Below are 20,367 nucleotides of genomic sequence, written 5' to 3' on the forward strand. Positions count from 1 at the left end.
TATTTGTGGTGGATGGAAGGCTCGGAGCTCTTTGGACAAGCTATTGACCTGTTAAAAACCCTGGAACTAGTCATTGTACTAATATGCTGGAGTATCTCGGAGAGCTAGAAACAATATGATTGTCATCCAACAACCACTGTCGATTACTGTGGTTATAAGAAAGTTTATCGATGAATTTACCTTGATTATTATAATTTATACCCAGAAGCTAGCAAAGAAAAGTTACCAATTATTTGGAACAGCTCAGTATGTAAGGCAACCTTGTACGAGACGCGGGTTACCTCGTATAGGAGACGCGATTTTTTCATATCTTCAAATTTACGTCTCAGGTGGGGAGTCATAGGAGACACGGAAATCCGCGTCTCCCATGAGAGGTGTCATTGGAGACGTATTTTTACAAACTTGCGTCTCCAATGACTCTCACATAGAAGATACGGGTTGCCAACCCGTATCTCCTATGATGAATTAAAAAAATAAAAAAAGAGAACAGAATATACCCTTTTATATTTCACATATACACATGTTTTATCCATTTTTTACATCATAAATTCACATGCTTTATCCACTATATACATTACAAATGCAGTCCTAATCTATTGATCTCATACAAATCCACCCAATACAGCAAGTGATTTGGAGAGACTCCTGATCTCCCATACTCTGCATGTCTTCATTTAGGTTTCCAGTGGCGAATGTTCGGCCATCTAGGTTCCATGCTGATGCGAAGGAGCAGTCCAAATGGCCACGGAGATCATGAAGCATCTAGGACAAACATACATAAGCTTGTGTGTATTATGGATTTTATATTTGAAGTCACTGACTTCAGATGGCATTCTTCTTACTTTTCCTAAATTAGCATCAACCAGAAGTCCATCAGGATTGTACCCCACAATCACAGCAAGTTTGCCATCAGTGATCAGTGATGTATGCTGCAGAAATTAAACAAGGGGCAAGCTTCCAGATGGGATTGGGAATCTAACTTCCCTTCAAGAGCTATCGGTGCTCGATGTGAATAAATCACCAAACAGTCTGACTGAGTTAGGTAAGCTTACAGAACTACGGACGCTCACAATAAATAGGTTATGTGGGAATAAGAGTTACATGAAGACTTTTCTGCAAAGTCTATCTAATCTAGGAAACCTTCGCGCACTTAATTTTTTTGATTTCGGTGGACCCATTTCCCTAGACAGCATGTCCGATCAGTGGAGAGGTCCTGCACATCTGCAAACCTTAGATGGGGGCGCATTAACCTTCTCTGAGTTGCCACGGTGGTTTTCCTCCCTCACTGAGCTGTCCTGCTTGTCCATCTGGTCAATGTGCTAAGACAGGTTGATCTCCAGCTGCTTGGAGCTTTACGCGTGCTACGTTTTCTTATATTACAAGTAGATCGTGATGGCACCACTGAAGAACGGCTGGCCATTGGTGGTGACCAATCCTTCCGCTCTCTAGCAGAGTTTAAGTTTTGGCACTGTTCAAGATGCTGGCTGGTGTTTGGACAAGGAGCGATGCCAAAGCTTCAAAGGCTTGAGTTAGACTTTGAAGCACAGAACCTCACGTCCCTTAAACATATCTACATCAAAGTTAACTGTGCCGGAGCGAGGACCAGGGAGGTGGAGGATGTAGGGACCCAAATCAGGGATGTAGTTTTTTTTTGCGATAAAGAGAGAGCTTTATTAATTACTCAGGAACAAAGTTACATTCATGAGCAACTATTTGCTCAACACAGGTCGGAGCGCGGTTGCGCCATACTGCACTATGAAACAACCGTTTAGAGAGCTGTGCAAGCTCATGTGCTACTACATTCTGCTCTCTTTACAGGACGGAAGCGGAGTGAAGGCATACGCCTTGCTGAATCACAGATCTCCTTTACTAGAAACATCGATGAAGATCGTTGTTCCCCTTGCTTGCTCAGAAGCTGTATTGCAGATAAACAGTCCTACTCCAAGATGGCATGCATAGGGGTCCATTCCGCCGCCAATGCGACCCCTTCCCGGCAAGCCATTAACTCTACCTCTTCAGCATTCGCAGCATGGGAGAGTACTCGCTAGGCCGAAAGCAAGGCAGTTCCTTCCGAATTCCTAATCACTACCCCAATGCTGGCATCATCATGAAGGCACCATCTACATTTATTTTGATCAGACCATCTTCAGTGGTATCCACCGAAGGCTCTTTCTCTCTTTTGTAGGCTTCTTCTTGCTGTGCTGGTTTCCCATCACCTGCTTCCCCTTTCTGTCAGGCACTTCCTCTTTTCGGATGTTGCACAGTGTTTCCCAGTAATTCAACAGGAAACCTATTGAGCAATCTGTTGTCGGAACTCTAGTGGAGTGTGTTAGTTCATTACGAACAAACCAGCTTCTCCAGAGGATTAGGATAAGGTGCCCTATTATCTCAGCCTCATTATTATCATTCAGCCATAACAGCCACCCAAATCATGCATTAGACAGCTTGTCCTCCGATGGAAGCTTCCAGAACTTCCTCATTGCTGAACGCAGAGTTCGTGCATGCGGGCACATAAGCCATGGGCGGAGCCACTAATGTGGCAGGGTATGGCGGTTGCCATACCTACCACCGAAAAATTCCAAATACAATTCGTCAGGCAAAATTTTTTCCCCCGCCCGCCCGTGCCCAGCTCCCCCCGCGCGCCGCCACAGCGCCCCGCCGCCGCGCCCCCTGCTCCCCCTGCGGCCTGCGCCGCCGCCCCCGGCTCTCCCCCCGCGCCGCCGCCGCCCCCGCTCCTCCCCGGCTCCCCCCGCGCCGCCGCCGCCCCCGGCTCTCCCCCAGCGCCGCCGCCGCCCCGCTCCTCCCCGGCTCCCCCCGCGCCGCCGCCGCCCCCGGCTCCCCCCGCCCCGCCGCCGCGCCCCCTGCTCCCCCGCGCCGCCGCCGCGCGCCCGCCCCCCCGCCGCCGCCGCCGCTGCCCCGCCCGCGGCCCGCCCCTGCTCCCCCCCGGCCCCCGCCCCCACCCCCCCCCCCACGGCCGCACCACCGCGGCACCTCCCCCTACTCTCCCCGCGCCGCCGCCCCCGGCTCCCCCCGCGCCGCCGCGCGCCCGGCTTCCCCCGCGCCGCCGCCGCGCGCCCGCCCCCCCGCCGCGGCCCCGCTCGCGGCCCGCCCCTGCTCCCCCCCCCCGCCCCGGCTTCCCCCGCGCCGCCGCCGCGCGCCCGCCCCCCGCCGCCGCCGCCGCGGCCCCGCCCGCGGCCCGCCCCTGCTCCCCCCCCCCCCGCCCCCGGCTTCCCCCGCGCCGCCGCCGCGCGCCCGCCCCCCGCCGCCGCCGCCGCGGCCCCGCCCGCGGCCCGCCCCTGCTCCCCCCCCCGCCCCGCCCCCGCCCCGCCCCCCGCAGGCCCGCACGGCCGCACCACTGCGGGTCTGCGGCACTGCCCCGGCGCCCCATGCTCCTCTGAGCCTCTGAGGCTCTGACCTCTGGATCTCCGGCCTCCCCACTTAGACTTTTAAGTTTTAACTTTTAAGTATGTTTCTAACTTTCTAAGTTTCTTTAGCCCTGTGTGATGTCTGAAACTTTGGCCTGATCCTTGTGCTCTGCTTGTAGCCTTGTAGTAGATATTTTCACCTATCCCAGAACCTAAATTCACCTTTGTCCTGTTTCATCTAGTATCTGTTTCAGAAACCAACACTAATGCTTGTTCTAAATTCTAATGATCTAATCCCCAATCATCTGCCAATCCAAGTCAGGCTTTTGACCCTGCCATGCATTTCTTTTGAAATTTGAATTATAGGCTAAAGAAGGCCTGCGTGCATTCTAAATTTTTATTGAATAGTGGGCAGGTCTTGCAAAGCATGTGCATTAATGCATTATGTTCTTTGATTTTGTTCCGTTAAAAACATTATGTTCCTTGTATACTTAATGAACTTAAATTGCTGTTGATATATTTGGTTTAACAGAATTATAGAAGAAAGAACTCCAGTAAGAGATGGCTGGTAATGGAAAGGGAAAAGGAAAGATATCTCAAAAAGGTATTCTTGTGATTTGCAAAAATTGATTGATTCAATTTACTTTTACATTGACTGATAATTGATTTTATTTTTACAGGTTTAAAAAGCTATTTTGGCACTGATTCCAGTGGTTCAAGTAGACAACCAAGTACTCGTGGTAGTGGAATTGCTCAACAAGAGGTTGAAGATGGGCAAGATCATTTTGCGCTTGTAACAACCGGTGTAGAAGATGAATTTGCTCAAGCAACAACTGGTGTAGAAGATGAAGTTGCTCAAGCAGAGCTTCAAGAAGGTATAACCGAGTTCAACCCGGACTATATCATATCGGATCCAGGACTTCGTATTTCAATTGATCGTTTTGCCCCTAATATTAGAGATGAAGTTAGAAGGGCTTTTATAGCTAAAGGTCCTTTTCAACCAATGGATCATAAGTTTCCTACCTCGAATGATAGTAGGAGTTTTCAAAAGAAATGGTTTAAGCAATACAATTGGTTGGAATATAGTGTGGAGAAGAATAAAGCTTATTGCTTCTATTGCTATCTTTTTAGACATGATCGAATAGAAGAGAGATTTGGTCATGATGCTTTTACAAAAGCCGGTTTCTCGCAATGGAAGAATGGTTATTTAGCACTTCCAAAACATGTTGGTGGACCTAGTAGCATTCATAACTTTGCAGCAACATCATATCATGATTTTGATAACCAAAGATCAAGTTTAAGAAATAAGGTGTCAACTCATACGAAAGATGCACTGGTCAAATATGAAACCCGAGTGGAAGCTTCCTTGAGTATTGTTGCTTATCTTGCATTGCAAGGTGAGCCGTTTCGGGGGCATGATGAAACTTGTACTTCATTGAATAAGGGCAACTTTTTGGAAATGCTTGATTGGTACAAGGAAAGGAATGAGGAAGTGAAACATGCCTTTGATGAGTTGTGTCCACAAAATGCAAAAATGACTTCCGGCACGATTCAAAAAGACCTTGCAAACTCTTGTGCACAAGCAATCACAAAGGCAATAAAGGAAGAAATGGGGGGTTGTCTATTCTCTATTCTTATTGATGAATCACGTGATATATCTATCAAAGAGCAAATGGCCATAGTTGTTAGATTTGTGAACAAAAAAGGGGAAGTCATAGAAAGATTTTTGGGTATCAAGCATGTCAAGGATACAACATCGGAATCATTGAAGAAAGCATTACTTGAAGTGTTAAATGATCATGGTTTAGTTGTTGCAAATATACGAGGGCAAGGGTATGATGGTGCTTCCAATATGAGAGGAGAATTTAATGGTCTTCAGAAATTGATTAGAGATGAGAACCCTTTTGCTTTCTATATCCATTGTTTTGCTCATCAATTGCAATTGGTAGTTGTTGCTGTCTCAAAATGCGCCTCATCTATTGAAGATTTCTTTGAGTATGTGACACTAATTGTGAGCAGCACTTCCACTTCATGTAAAAGGAAGGATTTATTGCTTGATAGACATCGATTGAATCTCTTATCTAAATTAGAGAGTGGAGAAATATCATCTGGGAGAGGTAAACAACAAGAAACATCATTGGCAAGACCTGGAGATACAAGATGGGGATCTCATTATAAGACTTTACTTCGTATTGAGTCAATGTGGGATTCAGTAATAGAAGTGCTAGAAATTGTGAATCAAGATGAGCGCAATCCATCTAGGGCAGGAGGATTGGTACAAATAATGGAGTCTTTCAGCTTTGTATTTATCATGAAGATGATGTTGCAAATCCTTCGTATTACAAATGAGCTCTCACTCATCTTGCAAAGGAAGGATCAAAATGTTGTTCAAGCTATGTCTTTGATTATTGATGTCACGACACGTTTGAATAATTTGAGAAGTGAAGGTTGGGAACCATTGTTTGAAGAAACAAAAGCCTTCTGCCTTGCAAAATGTATCCCAATACCAAATATGAGTGATCAAGTACCACGATTTGGTCGATCAAGAAAAGGTGGGAGAAACAATATCACTCAAGATCATTATTTTCGTGTTGATATCTTCTATGCTGCAATTGATGCTCTTACCACGGAGTTTGATCACCGCTTTAATGAGCGGTCCTCAGAATTGCTTGTTGGCTTTTCTTGTCTTGACCCTAGAGATTCATTCTCTAAGTTTGATGTTGAGAAACTTGCTCGTATTGCGGATATCTATTATGATGACTTCTCTTTTGATGACCGCAAGACCATAAAAGATCAACTTCAAACTTTCATCATTCATGTGCGGCGACTTGAAGAATTCAAAGTTTGTTATGATCTTGCAAGCCTTTCAAAAACAATGGTTAGACTTGAGAGACACATTGTTTTTCCATTGGTTTATCGTCTCATTGAGTTGGCATTGATATTACCGGTGGCGACAGCAACAGTTGAAAGGGCATTCTCAGCTATGAAGATTATTAAAACTGAATTGCGCAACAAGATGACCGATGGGTGGTTAAATGATTTGATGCTGTGTTACATCGAAAGAGAAATATTCAAAGGTCTTGATCTTCAACAAATTAAAAAGGCATTTCAAAAAAAGAAAGATAGGAAAATGCAATTTCCTAGATCTTAATTGGTATGCATATTCTAGTTTTGTTATGAATTTTTTCTATACACGTTAAATTAGTTTTGATCACTAACTATGTCTTAAATTTGCAGGTTCATCGTTTATTGATATGTTTATATGGATTGTACTGCTCGCAAGTAATTTTAATGCATCATATAAGAGGTAACATCTATCTTAATGGTGCTTTTGATTTGTGTCTTGCATTTTAGTTTGTGTCATGCACTCGCGGACTCGCCAAATCGCCATACCATAAATTTTTTGCTGGCTCCGCCACTGACATAAGCACTGCATAGTGTCCCTCCTCTTCTCCCCCACGTATCAGGCATGTGCTTTGATTCACCATTCTGCGAGCTACTTTATTTATTGTGTAGCTAAACCGTTATGTGCAAGCTTCCAGGCAAAGACCTTCACCTTTGGAGGTAGTTGCAGAGCCCACAGCTTCTTCCAAACCATTCGTTCGCCATTGGTATTAGAGCTCGAACTTGCTGTCTTTCCAATCCATACCCAGCCTGTAAGCACTTCTGACCAGAAACAACCTGTCTTCTCATAGTGCCATGCAATTGTGTCTTCATTATGTCCTCTCGGCAGTTTAATTTTAAGGATTTCATCAGTATCATTCCTGTGGAAGAACCTCTCCAATATCTCCTCGTTCCATTCCTTGGAATCATCATGGATCAATTGTGAAACCACTTAAGCCGACATGGTCTCCTCCTGCCAATTGGACTCAACGACCAAGTTCTTGGTAGCCAATGGTGTCTCCAAGTCTTGATTTTTGTTCCATCTGCTACTCTCCATATCATACCTTTTTTGAGCAGTTCCATGTTGGGGAAGTTTGCAAGGGAAACGCTGTATCCAGTAGATCATCATTCGGAAAATATTTGGCTTTCATCAGTTTTGCACAGAGGCTGTTAGGGAACTCGACAAGCCTCCATGCTTGTTTGGCCAACAATGCGTGATTAAACACCTGGAGATCACGAAAACCCAATCCTCCTCTTCCTTTGCACCGGGTAAACTTTTCCCATGCAATCCAATGAGTTCTTCAGCTGTCAACATCCTCTCCTCACCAATACCTCCGCATACCAATCAGGGATGCAGTTGACAACCACCCGAACCATCCAACCCTTATGCTGTCAAGATATTGCGAACATTTAATGGAAGATGTAGGCTTCGGAGCAGCAAAGGTACTTTCGTTTGCTGTCAAGATATTTGCTTGTCTCTTTCATTTGCTGACGTATATCCACCATCGGTTTCTCTGTTGTTGTACAGTGTCACTGGCTGTCAGTTCGGACTTGCTGACTGCCGATGACAAAAGGGAAGGTAAAGAAATTCGTTTCCCCTAAACTACCACGCATGTATAGTTGCTTCCTTCTTTCTTTTATAATTTTCTTACATGCGTATCCTTGCTTCTCCTATTGCAGTTAAAGCCTGGTGTCCGATTGGGACTGGAAGGCTCCGGAATCTGTTTCTTAGCCCTCCATAATCTAATATTTTACCTGAAACAAAAGCATCAGCTAATCATAATCCTTCCTTGGTTTCCTTCCCTGTTTCTATTATTGTACATCGCAATTCTGCTTTGCAGCCCAATCTACTATCTCCATTGTTCACGTCCTCATATGCTGCACGCAGGTTTCAGAGTCATTCCATCAGTTACTCCTATTCCAATTTGGACTACAGCATTTCACTTCTCCTACTAGAGTATCTCCGTAGTTTGTTTGTCTCGCACCAAATTATGCTTCTAGCTATAAACTAGAACACCCATCTCTGTTACGCCTCAAAATGTTTGCTCTTGCTTTTCTTTCAACAAAAAAATTTGCTCTATTATGAATGAAAACAACATCTTCCATTGTTATAAAAAATTTCCTCCTTTTTATGCTTTAAAAATAAATACCCCTGCTATCTAAAACCCAAAAAAAAGACTTTTATTATGCTTTTCTGTATCATTCAGCTTTTAAACAAACAAAAACCTTTCTCTCTCCCTCTCTCACCCATCATATTATCCATAAAAAAAAAACAAAAGCCCATCCTTTGTCATGATTCCAAAATCAATCCCCACCCGTAAACAACAAAAACCCTGTGTGTCGTTTCCTTTCTGTTTCTATTGCTCAAGCGCCAATCTGCTTTGCCAGCCCAACCCAGGCCAAAATCTGTCATGTTTCCACTATTCACGTCCTCCTAGTTCATTGCTGGATGCATGATTTTCTGTTAAATATTGATACTACCTGCTCAGCGTCAGCATGTTGTTTTGAGTCTTTGAATCAGTCACTGCCATTCTGTTACTAGACACATTTCATTCCTCCTATTTGGATTTCTCTGTACTCTATTTCTTGTTCTCACTTAGTTCTCCCCTTAATCTGTCCTTGCTATCTTCCATCCTTTAATAAAATAAAAAAACATCTTGTGTTCTTGAAAATTGACCAGCACCCCACACCCAACCCACTGTGAATATCCATGAAAAAAACAAAAAAGAATGCCATTCACATGCTTGATAATTTGGTTCCATCCTTTCTGTCCTTTGAATGTATTGAAAAAGTCTTTGTCATGCTGCTCCAACATATTCAGCTAATTGCTCTTCAGACCAGGCCTTCATGTTGGATGCATTTTCTACCGATTTGACTCCTGTTGGTAAGTTCCCCCAATATTTGCCTATCATATTTGTTTCTCAATATCTCGGTGATCACATTTCCTTTGGTTGTACTATGTGTAAAGACTGAAACGTTTGATACGGTATGCAAAAATTACCAGTAGTATATGGATTTACTGTGCTCAAGTTTTAAATATGCTACATGTGAATTTGTCTTCTTACTTATGGTACATCTGGTGTTTATTTGTGTTATCTAATTACTTCAGGCTTGAGTTAAACTATTGTATTTGTATCACCTTCAGTACTGGTTTACATTTCTTATCCCCAGAAAACTGGATTAACCAACTGCACAAGAAGTTAAATTGAACAATGATTTGATATAAAATATTCACCGGTGTAATGCCTAACTCAACGTGCTTTGGACTAAAGGCTCTGTTGTAGCTGTGTATCGTAATTCCATAATTATGTACCAGGGCACAAGCAAACTGCTTTCAAATTTATCATTGTAAAATATACCTATATACTTTATTCATGTGGAGTGTTATTACATTGAAATATATACTACCTCCATTCTTAAGTATATGACGACACCATTGTCTTTTTACATTGGTTTAACTTTTCAGCTTCTCTATAAATATTTAAATAAATAGATAAATCTGTAAGTCAAACCAAAAAGTAGTTTTGATGATAGATCTAGTTGTACTTATTTTACATTACTTAACTAATTGAATAAGTAGATATTGTTGGTCAAAATTTAAAGAAAAAAGTCAATTTTGTCACTTAATTAGGAATGAGGTGGTATATCTGAGGTATTATTTGAAATTCAAACCATGAGCATTTATATGTATTGCATAGAATATGAAAACTTTATGCAACCCAACTCATCATTGTTGTTGTTACTATGTGGTTCGAATTCCATGGTTTATTGTTTTACATATTTTCAAAGACTAACTGTTTGAATCCGGTGAATTGGAGAAATGGTGACCCTACTTGGACATTTAAGGATATTGACTCTTTAAATGAGATTTGAAGGTCAATATTGTGTTTACATAAAGAAAAAAGACTCATCTTGTTTCAGAAAAGAAGTTTTATCTTGTCCTTTCTTACAATCTTTTATCAAGTATTTATCTCATACTCATGTAAACTCTATTCTCATAGCTTATTTCTTTTGCAGGAGAGAAACAATTATCCTGCACAATGGGCAACATTTGTAGCAGCTTTCATGAATTTATTACTTTGTTTGGGACTTGGGAGTGTTCAATATGGCTTTGCCTTTTAAATAAATGTGGACACGGACTTGTTTACTTATGGAATTCTGTAATGAGGGCTTATCTTGTTGGTCAACTTTCGTTAACTTTGAGTTACTTATGTCTATGGAAGGCATTTAACATATTTCCGTTGTTCAAAAAACACATTGTTGTTTAATTACTGGCTGGCATATTGTTGTGGCCACGCAAGCGGTTTGATGGTATGCCCCTTTGATGGCCAATGTTTACTGATCTGCCAGGGTCCCTGTCACTAGGCATTTTCAGAGTCATTCCAATTGAACATTAATGATACTTTTGTTCTTTCTAAAGGCATTTATTTTCTTCTTGTCTTTTCTGTGCTTGTTATTATGTTAATTTTTATTTGCTAAAAAATATTCTGGTAAAATCAAGTAAAGAATCCATATGTATTAACATGAGCGCAAACGCTTGGATTGACTTGCAGTGTTGGAAGGAAAGAAACTCCGTATAGAGGCTCAAGACATCCAACCCCTTTGCTGGTTAATTTTTCTTACCGTTCATTTAAACAATCCTGATAGCCTTTGCGTACTTGGTTATCGGAAACAAGATCTTACAACACTTAGGTTCGCCTCGCGAGACATTCTGGAATCATGCGGTTCAAAAATCAAAAGCTAACCTCACCATTTGGTTTGCAGCACAGGGTCGGCCATTGTATCATTATTGGGACATCATTTTCAAACTTAATACCGTCACCCTGGAAATCAACTCCTCTTCCGACCCCTTTCTCCTAAATGTGGAGCGAGCAACCATGGCGGCTAACCTCGACAAGGTGCAGTCGTGCTCTACTGCTCCTCACTAATAGCTTCAACCTTTGGCTGTGGTGCCTCTTACCATCACCTTCTGCCTTTCTTAGCTGCATCCACATTCATCAACTGGTAAGCTATTGCTTCTCTATGGTCTTTGAAAAAAGATTTGAGAGGTTCCCTTCTTGCAGACTTGTGTAATTTCTGTAGCAATTCTTCCTCATTTTCTTTCATATGTTTGGGGGCAGAATTTTGGTGATTGTTGTTCGAAGCACTTCACTATAAGCCCTTCAAAGTTCAGAGAGATTCGAGAACAGTCTGTGTGCAAGGTGCCTCACTGTCGAACTCCCACGGGAGTTGAACCCAGGATCTCAAGTGCTACTGAGGTTCTGGAACCACTGGGCTACGGGCCCTTTCGCGTGCAATAAGCTGTTTTGATGCCATGGATCACTTAAAACTTATTGCAACTTCGATGATTTCTGGACAGCTTGTTTATTTTGCACCTATCAAATATGTGTAGGAAAATTGTAGACAATACTTTATTACACATTCCTCAAACCAAACAATGTGTAATGTTACTCAATTCCTCGACCAAAGTCTCAAATGACAAGTTGGGTGCTCCCTTGCTCCCAACCTGCAAAAGCACACCGAACATGCATAAAAAATTCATCCAAAAATATAGATGAATATATCTTGTCATCTTCTAGCATCATGCAAAAATTGAGGGTGAACTAAAGCTTGTGCAAGAAGAAACAAAATGAGCAACCAGTGCCTAAACAGTAACTGTTTGGGTTCTGAGATAAACAGTTCCAACCAAAACTATTCACAGGTTTATTTCTCTTTTTTTTTCTTTGCACAAGTTTTAGCTGCAACTCAAATTTTGCATGACAATAGATGATTACATACTCTATCTTCCATATTTTTGTTAAATTTTTCATGCATATTTTTGTGATTTTTTAGCCTGTGGAGTACAGGAGCACCTGAAGTGTATCTTATCATATCATTAAGGACCAACTGATCTTGGATGGGATCACTGAAACCACACTGCTATTTGACTCCCAAGTTTAAGGATATTACGCTTACCAATGGGTAGATGGGTCAATCACTCTAGTTCAATTGGCCCTCAAATCAGAGGTAAGAATTAAGAAATAAAGGCAACGATGTAGAAGAGGAATTCTAGCTGAATTGTGTGGAATTTAATTAGAACCCAGAAGATCAAAACCTGCACAAGCATGCGTTCATGCAGAACAGTATGTCCCAAGCACAACTAAATGATGTCTACATGCAAATATAGAAGCTTAGCATGCCAGAACTAAACTGCCTGTACCTGTTTTGAAGAGGTCTATTTTCTTTGATCCATATGAAATTGCTAACCTTGTCACAATAGTCATGTCTAAATGTCTAATACGTGTAAATATATTCGATAGCTATAAAACATCAAATATTGGCTAATCAAGTGAAAACTTCCATTACTACAAAATAAGGATGACCTATAAACAACACGTACAGGATTCAAAATGGACAAATAAAGGCCACTTGACATCAGCACATACAGCTTGTACTGGTTAAAGTTCGGTTTGCAGATTATATCCATGAACAAATGAGTGTTCAACCGCACAATCAAAGGCCACTATGCTAATGGTGAACTTCTCGATACTAGCTAGAAGTGTGGGAGCCTTTCCCCATGCCATCGTATGACTCGTGTAGGTGCAGCTCCAGTTCTCCTTTTGGCAACGTCAATGCAAACAAAATGTTGGTCTTAATGTCCATTCACCATTAATCTGGAAGTCACAAGGCACTGCTTAGAAGCTTGAAACAAGTTCATTCTTCAAAAAATAATAATTTATTGCCACAAGAAAAGATTAATTATGAGCATAAATATGGAATGGGAGCATGAATTCTCGAACAGATAAATTTGACAGAGTAAGGTGTGTTTTGCTATGCATTGCAGTAGGATAGTATTCAACTACAGATGATGGTGTGGAGAGCAGGCTCTAGCCTCTAGGTCCTACAGTATATGGTATCCAGTGGCAAACTACAAATGATACTCAATTATGTAAGATTCCTCTTGGAAATGCATTAAAAGAAACTTGCCCAGTGTTTCAATCGCAAGACAAAAGACAACAGCATCACACACTAGCAGTACCACAGACTAGCTGTCATGATATGATGATAATATTCACACAATACCAAAAAAACAGAAAACTGTCTGAAGATAACAAACAAATGATAATACCTATGACACGGAAAAAACATAACGACAGCAATCATCTTCTCCTTGCAGCAGCAGCTGGTGCTCGTTGCGCACCAGGTTGGCCCTGCCCTGCTGCTTGTTCCTCTGGTATGTTTGCTGCTGCCGTAACAGCATTCATGACAATGAGACCAAGTGGAATGATGTACATCCACTGCAAAACAACAAGTCAGGTTGAAGGGGGAGGTAGAAACATATAAATATGCAGACACAGAAGGAAAAGTCGAAGTGAACAGATATTTAGAGCAGTATCTCACATATTTAGCCCAGAAAGATTTCTCAGGTGGTTTGATCACTTCACCAAGTCCATTGTCAGCTTCTAATAACTGGTCCACAAATGATGGGGTTCTGCGGGTGCAAAATTTTATAAGAATTTGAATTCAGCTGTCATTTAACCTCTAAATGATAACTCTCCAGTGGGAATAGATCGGTTAGGTCATGTACAACACAGGGACATGGCAGACACTTGTCGGCAGTTCCCCTTTTGCCACTGGGGAACTCAGTGCAAGAGTTTGCAGCAGAATAGTCTAGATACATTGTTTTTCCTATGTATTTAGAAAAGCTAAAATGACCTATAATTTGGAAGAGAGGGAGTATCAACATAACCTCAATAAAGTAGTAATTTACCTTGGTGCCTGTTCAGCAGTCTTCAGAATAGTATAAGAGCTGAATGTCCATTTTGATGGCTGCAACAAAATCAAAGCATCCCAATAAGTCACCATAAATTTGAAAACTGTTACTCACCAATAAACACAGCATACAAGAAAAAAGATGTTCGAGGGCACCCATTCACATGTTTGAAATATAGCATAATTTGGTGAAACTTTGAACAACACATCTCTCGACAGTTCAATTCAAGAATGTTGTAATCTTGCTAATACAGTTGAACATATACCAAGTATTTTAGTGAGCAAGATGTTCAACCGTAAGTATTTTAATGAGCTAGCAAACACACTTGCAGTGCGGTGCTTTGGGCTCCCAGTGGTGAGCCGACCGACCAGGGCTCGATCCATAGTCTTGCACCCAAAAAAAGGCCGCTCCTTGTGGCCTGTATGGGTATAAGAGCTAACCAGTGGGTTTCGGGTCCCTGTACAGACAAGCCTTCGGGGTGTTTTCTTGACCCTGCAGTTGAGTTCTCTCAATCTTTAAGCTAAACACAGGGGAGGTCTTTCCCAAGGAGTCAAATTTTTTGAAGCATTTTAATGAGCTTCAGTCGAAATTAACTAATTTTGATTAATCTCAGATTATATATCTAACCAATTTTGTTAACAATCCATCAAGCCATGCGGAGGCAACCTGATCTTAGTCAACATCCATCCAAAATTTGATTTATTTAAGTTTTAAGGGAAGGAAATCTTATCAAAGCAATTTTGAAATGACCTTTTTACTATCCGTAACTCATAAACAAAGCAAATACCTCTATTAAAAAAGTAACTGGTGTAGGTAGCAATTTTAAAAAAATAAAACAACTACATCATAATTGTATGCTTGCCATGAGGATACAAGAATTATACTGTAAGGGCAGTCAATAATGTGAACATGTACCTTAACTGCAGTTTTTCTGGAAATTTTACATATCAGAAATTACAAATTATCAGACTACTGCTATCAATCATTAATTACATTGAATGCTAATAAATATAAATCCTGAAAGGTAACTTACAAATTTCATTGGTCGTGGGTATTGGCATCCGCCAACAGAACCATAGTTGACTGCCAAAATATTTACACCATCCTGCAAATAAGGAAGCAGAAGAGTATATCTGAGTCACAACACCAAGGGAACTACCAGTGCTCCATTTCTACAAAGCTAATGGACTACTATTCTACGAAATGGCTGCAGTATGAGAAACTAAAATTTGTTTCTGTGTAGCAACTTGCAAACAATATATCAACCCTAACTAGCAGCTTGTGAAAAAGATTAAAGAAAGGGGCATTTTAGAAACTTCAAGTAACCAACATGATAAGTAATCAGTACATGTCCAGGTTTGATGCAAAAAAGAGAGCAAAAAGAAAGTGCACCTTATGTTCTCTATCAATATCAGAGATTTGGATGAGGATATTTCACAAATAGAAGTAAATATAGAAATTTAGTTCAATGCAATAATATATGTTATTCCACAAACATATAGTTTTTAGGCTTTTCCAAGCATCATGATATAATTTACAATATAGTCTATGCGAGTATGTATGAATATAAAAGAATGAAGTGGAGAAAATTACCATGTGGATAACAATGTGTTCATCCAAACTGTCACGTGGAATGCATCTCTAAGAAACATAGACAAGGGCAAGACAGTTAAGGAACTGAAAAACACAATCCTAGAATCACAAAATAAGTCAGTAATTCACTTATAACTAATTTTAATCGCTTTATTCAATGATTCTGTTCTGAAAAAATGTACATGCTAAGCTCTAGGCAGGAGGATTCTGTTCTGAAAACAATATACCGTTTAGAACAGATTGTAATTTAAAAACATCAGTTGGTAACCATTGATTTGAATAACTCATAATTGGAGTTGTCTTATAATCATAGGAAGGAGAAACACTCTGATGAGTTATTAGTCAACTTACAACTTTGATTGAGGAAACAACATTATCTTTTCTTGTTGGGTCCAACACATTAGATGGAAGCCTAATTGTATAAAAGCCATCTTCCTGAAGCAATTTCTTCAATGATGAACAAATGCAGAAGCACCAAGTTAGTTGACAAATCACAAGTTAAGGACAGCAGGGGAAAAGGAATGGTGGACAAGAAGTTACTTTGAATGCATCTTTTTCATCATCAGTCAACTCATTCCTTGTGAAGCGAAGCTTTGTGAGAGTCTGATCATTATGAAGAGTCAAGTTAGGAAAATAGCTTTACTCATCAGATTTACAATCGAAGAGAGACACTAGAAATCTAACAGATCATTAAACTGAGTCAAATAAGATATTTAGCTCTCAACTCATATTTACAATAGAGAGCTACACTTAGGGCTGGGCAAAAATTAGCTGAAACCGATTAACTGAAACGCGTTTTAACCGAAAGGTTAAATCGGTTTTCAGTGATTGGTTAGGTTAAAAATCCTGTGCAATTTGGTGATCGGTGACGCGGTAGGTTTTTGTGAGCAGTTAACCAGTACGACAAGTTCTCAGCTCTCTCCTCACGATGTAGGCCCAGAGTGGCGTTCTTCCTGTCCGGCCCATCAAGCCGCAGGCCCACACAAACCAAATAAAATCCCCACCCTTGCTCAGAAATCCTAGCAGACAGCCAGTCCCAGCCCCATCAGGTGTCTGTCACTCACCTGCTGACCCACAGTTCACACTCCCTCACTCACCATAACAGCAGCAGCAGAAGACACACGTTGCCTGGTGGCCTGCACCTCCACCGCCTGCTACTTGCTTGTCGCTCCGTAGGGTTCAACCATCGCCTTGGTCACCGCTCCACTCCACTACTAGTCTGCACGGGTCACATGCAGGGGCAAACAATCGGCATCTGGTGACTCCGATTGGTACAACGGCAGCACCGAGTACTCGTGAACTCATCCAACATATTTATGCACCGATAATGTGGTATTAAGTTCCTGTGGTACCGTGGTGCTCTACTGCTCTTGGTGGTATGAAATAAGCTATAGCCATTTGCTTCTTAACGCATCTATATGAGATTAGAAACTATTCATTTGTTGCTTGCTGAATTGAATCATTTGTTGGTTTACTTCCTGTGAGATGTGAGATGGTATGTAACTATATATTGTGGTTAACCGATTAACCGAACCGAGTTCACCGAAACCAAAGTTCGTCGGTTAATTGTATTCTGGGAGCAAGTTAGGTGACCATTCTACAATAACCGAACTTCTTCATGACTGATTTAACTATATTAACCGAATGCCCAGGCTTACCTATACTGAAATTGTTGATTAGTCATCAACAAAACTAATCAAATTAGAACACTAGCAAACATAGCCAGAACTAATAAAAAATCAAATGTTCCTCATTTCGATGAAAGATCAAGGATGCATTAAGAGAAGTATCAACCATTACTAAGTGAAAGTAATTACTAATCAAAAGCACATAATTCCCATTAAATCATATCGCGTCTGGAGAAGAATGTATGCCAAAAACAAACAACAGTAAAATAATGTACGGAACATAGGACAACCAAGCCTATAGTCTTTGGAAAACTGGGGCAAGAAATGGCATCCAATAACTAAGCACTATCCAACCATATAAAACATTGTTGTAATTCACAAGGAGCTAGCACACAATTTGCTCCAAATCGCTCACGAAGACATAGGTGACATCATATTTGAATAGAAAACCAACCACTTCATCTTGCTCTCTACAGTTTGTGACATCATGTCATAAACTCCCAGTTAGGGGGGTATATCAGGAGCCACCTTAATTACTTTTGCAAGACACAGTTCAGTTGAAATAAGCTGTAGCTCAAAGCTTCTAGATAAGCATCTACAATTTCAGGCCATTTGAAAATTGGAGTATAGACACCACAGTCCAATGTAATGAAACATGAAGGTATAACATTAAGCTTTGTACATAGCTTAAATAAGATGAAATTCTTCACTGGAGATTTTGGAGAGATCAAATTTAGACCGCAATCACATGAACTATCCAACTATAAAGTAAAGGCAAACAATTATGCATTATTGCAATGAATTGCAAAAGAGAAGATTGGAGATATTTCACATCAGATATCATGTGCTTAGTAGAACAATCATGGCGAGCAACATAGCATACAAGAGATCTTCATAAATGCAAAATGTTGTGATGTGCTATAGCATGGTGAAATACAAGGTATCATCATCCTAATTCTGTTATTATCAATTGAATTAACAAAACTAATTATCTATGTAGATGTAGCTGCTGTTGTACTTAATAATTGTTGCTACCTGTATGGAACCATATGTCAAGTTGGTATTCATGTACTATTCATATCAGGATTGGGTCGTCATATAATTAGTTACAGGATAAAATGCAGTCTTCGTTACTGTTCTCAATTTAGCACCCAAAAATTTCAGTAAGATAAAAAAATATATTGCAAAAAAGTTACAGTCTATCATCTTTTGGTAATAGAAAAGAAAACAAGTCAGGTTGGTTTATGTCATTTATTCTTTATTTACAAGTTCATCGGTAAGGAAATGCCATGTCTAGATGAGACAGTAGCAAGTAACATCCAAGGTAACAACCTCAGCCCCATGCTACTAGCCGTATGAAGCAGAAGTTTTGCATGTCATGCTTGTGATTGAGCTACACAGGCCCTAATTGTGATTGAGAATTTGGAGCTAGCTGGACATATGATGTTAGTGCTGTTTAATTTCCATCTTCTTTTTTTTCTAATTTAAATAAAAAACTGATCTTGGTTGCTTTTGTGAAAATTATTCATGTATAGTTTGATCAGCAGACAATGTTTGATTTTTGTAAATGCTAGAGAAAGCAGCCTGAACCCTGAATGGCCACATAAGCAGTATGCTACCATTTAAAAAGCAAAACAATAGGAGAATGCTCCCTGCTTGCAGGAACCAAATTCATAATTTGAGGCCATGACCATGAGTGAGCAAAGAAGTACGAAACAAATAGTGCACTAGCCACTAACGATAAATAACCGATCTTATGGTACAGGCATGGGATTGATCTGGCAAAACCGAGAACGGTGGTAGGAAGCAGCGTCTAGTCATAATTTAGTAGGAAACATCCACTATCATCAGATCCAATCACCGATTCACACCTTCCATACCAATTCGAAGCAAACTATTCGCCACCTCTTCATAATAAACAAACAAGTTGACGAAGCTAACTGGAGTACGACATCTACAAACCCAATGCTAAGGCCGCCTAAATCACGATCCAAAACCAGATAAGAACTGGTCATCCATTGATTACGGATCAGAGAGTAGGCAGCCCAAGCAGATCAGCGAAACAACCACTGATAGCAACCAAATCGAGGCAGAGCCGTACCTGCGTGCCGTGGGCGGAGGTCTTGAGGCGGGCGGAGAAGGTTCCGGCGGGGACGAACCCCTTGCCGTCGCCGAGGTCGTGCTCGAGCGCGAACTGCACGGCGTTGGACTCTCCTGCCCCGGCCGTCGCCGCGTCCGCGGATCGGCGGCGGGAGGAGGAGGAGACCGCCGGGGCCGCCGGCGGGGAGGGGGAGGCGGGGCGGGCGCCGAGGCCCTCGAACTCCTCGTCGTCGTTGAGGAGGAGCTCGTCAGACTGGAAGGCGGCGGCGGCGAGTGACAGGGAGAGCAGGAGGAGGGCTGCGAGGGCGAGGAGAGCGCGGCGCGGCGGCGCCATGGCGGGCGAGGAGAGCGCGGCGGAGGACGGGGAGGCTTGGAGTGGACTTGGGCTAGGGATCGGAGAGATCGGGGAGATTTTCACGGACACATGGACATCGGCAGTCTATGTCCGGGCAGGGCTTGGGCCGACGACTGGATAAACACTGGGTTAGGCCGAACGGGCTAATTGGCTTGAGACGTTGAGCCTGATTGGTTGGATGCAAAGTTAAAATCATGGCAAGCTAAATTATAAGATATCAAATTGTGGATATTGCTAAATTATGGGCAAGAAATTTTGGTACTCATTTGGTTTAAAGCTAAAATTTTTCCCTTCTATAAGGTTTAAGAAGTTTTTAGTAAGTTACTATGGTTTTGGTCATAAATATTGAAGTGGCCAATTCTTAGACATGAATTAATTGTAGTTAAATTTTATTGGCATGCTTTGATTTTGGTTCTGTAAACAATCATACTCTTATTTCAATAGCCCGAATCTAATTTTCACAAAGTTCTACTGTAGGTGAAAATCCCCAACCTTTTTTGCCCGTGAGTTTGAACTTTCAGCACATTCAACTAGCATTTCAAACTTCAAAATTTTTGAAGTAGCTCTCAGTTTGCATCTCAACTCTCAAGGAGGGCTCTATAAATTTCTCTTTCTTTTTTCCTATTGGCACTTACCTAAAAAGGTGCTCTTTCTTTTTTCCTATTGGCACTTACCTATAAAGGTGCTTAT

The 20,367-nt window shown here is 41.4% G+C and overlaps 1 protein-coding gene across 2 annotated transcripts; it reads right to left on the bottom strand.

The window, feature by feature from the left end:
* Positions 1-11,610: 11,610 nt before the first annotated feature.
* Positions 11,611-19,757, bottom strand: LOC112902737 (ER membrane protein complex subunit 10). Of its 2 annotated transcripts, none has more exons than XM_025971900.1 (9): positions 19,324-19,757; positions 16,135-16,197; positions 15,946-16,041; positions 15,595-15,642; positions 15,035-15,106; positions 13,999-14,057; positions 13,629-13,719; positions 13,357-13,525; positions 11,611-11,754 (listed from the first exon to the last, which is right to left on the bottom strand). In XM_025971900.1, the coding sequence occupies exons 1-8, from the start codon at positions 19,654-19,656 to the stop codon at positions 13,388-13,390; spliced, it is 900 nt and encodes a 299-aa protein (XP_025827685.1). In that variant the 5' UTR covers positions 19,657-19,757; the 3' UTR covers positions 11,611-11,754; positions 13,357-13,387. The 2 variants fall into 2 exon arrangements, with proteins under 2 accessions (XP_025827685.1, XP_025827684.1); XM_025971899.1 differs by lacking the exon at positions 11,611-11,754 and adding an exon at positions 12,517-12,901 and having other exon boundaries at positions 19,324-19,755.
* Positions 19,758-20,367: the final 610 nt, after the last annotated feature.

Source organism: Panicum hallii, chromosome 8, assembly GCF_002211085.1.
Source record: "Panicum hallii strain FIL2 chromosome 8, PHallii_v3.1, whole genome shotgun sequence".
NCBI classification, from domain to species: Eukaryota; Viridiplantae; Streptophyta; class Magnoliopsida; order Poales; family Poaceae; genus Panicum; species Panicum hallii.

Excerpts from the sequence above, each read along its gene's own strand:
- LOC112902737 (XM_025971900.1), bottom strand. The coding sequence starts at position 19,656 with ATGGCGCCGCCGCGCCGCGCTCTCCTCGCCCTCGCAGCCCTCCTCCTG. Across the intron at positions 15,107-15,594 it reads AACACATTGTTATCCACATG|GATGGTGTAAATATTTTGGC; the intron begins GTAATTTTCTCC and ends CCTTATTTGCAG. Across the intron at positions 14,058-15,034 it reads ACCCACGACCAATGAAATTT|CCATCAAAATGGACATTCAG; the intron begins GTAAGTTACCTT and ends ATTTTGTTGCAG.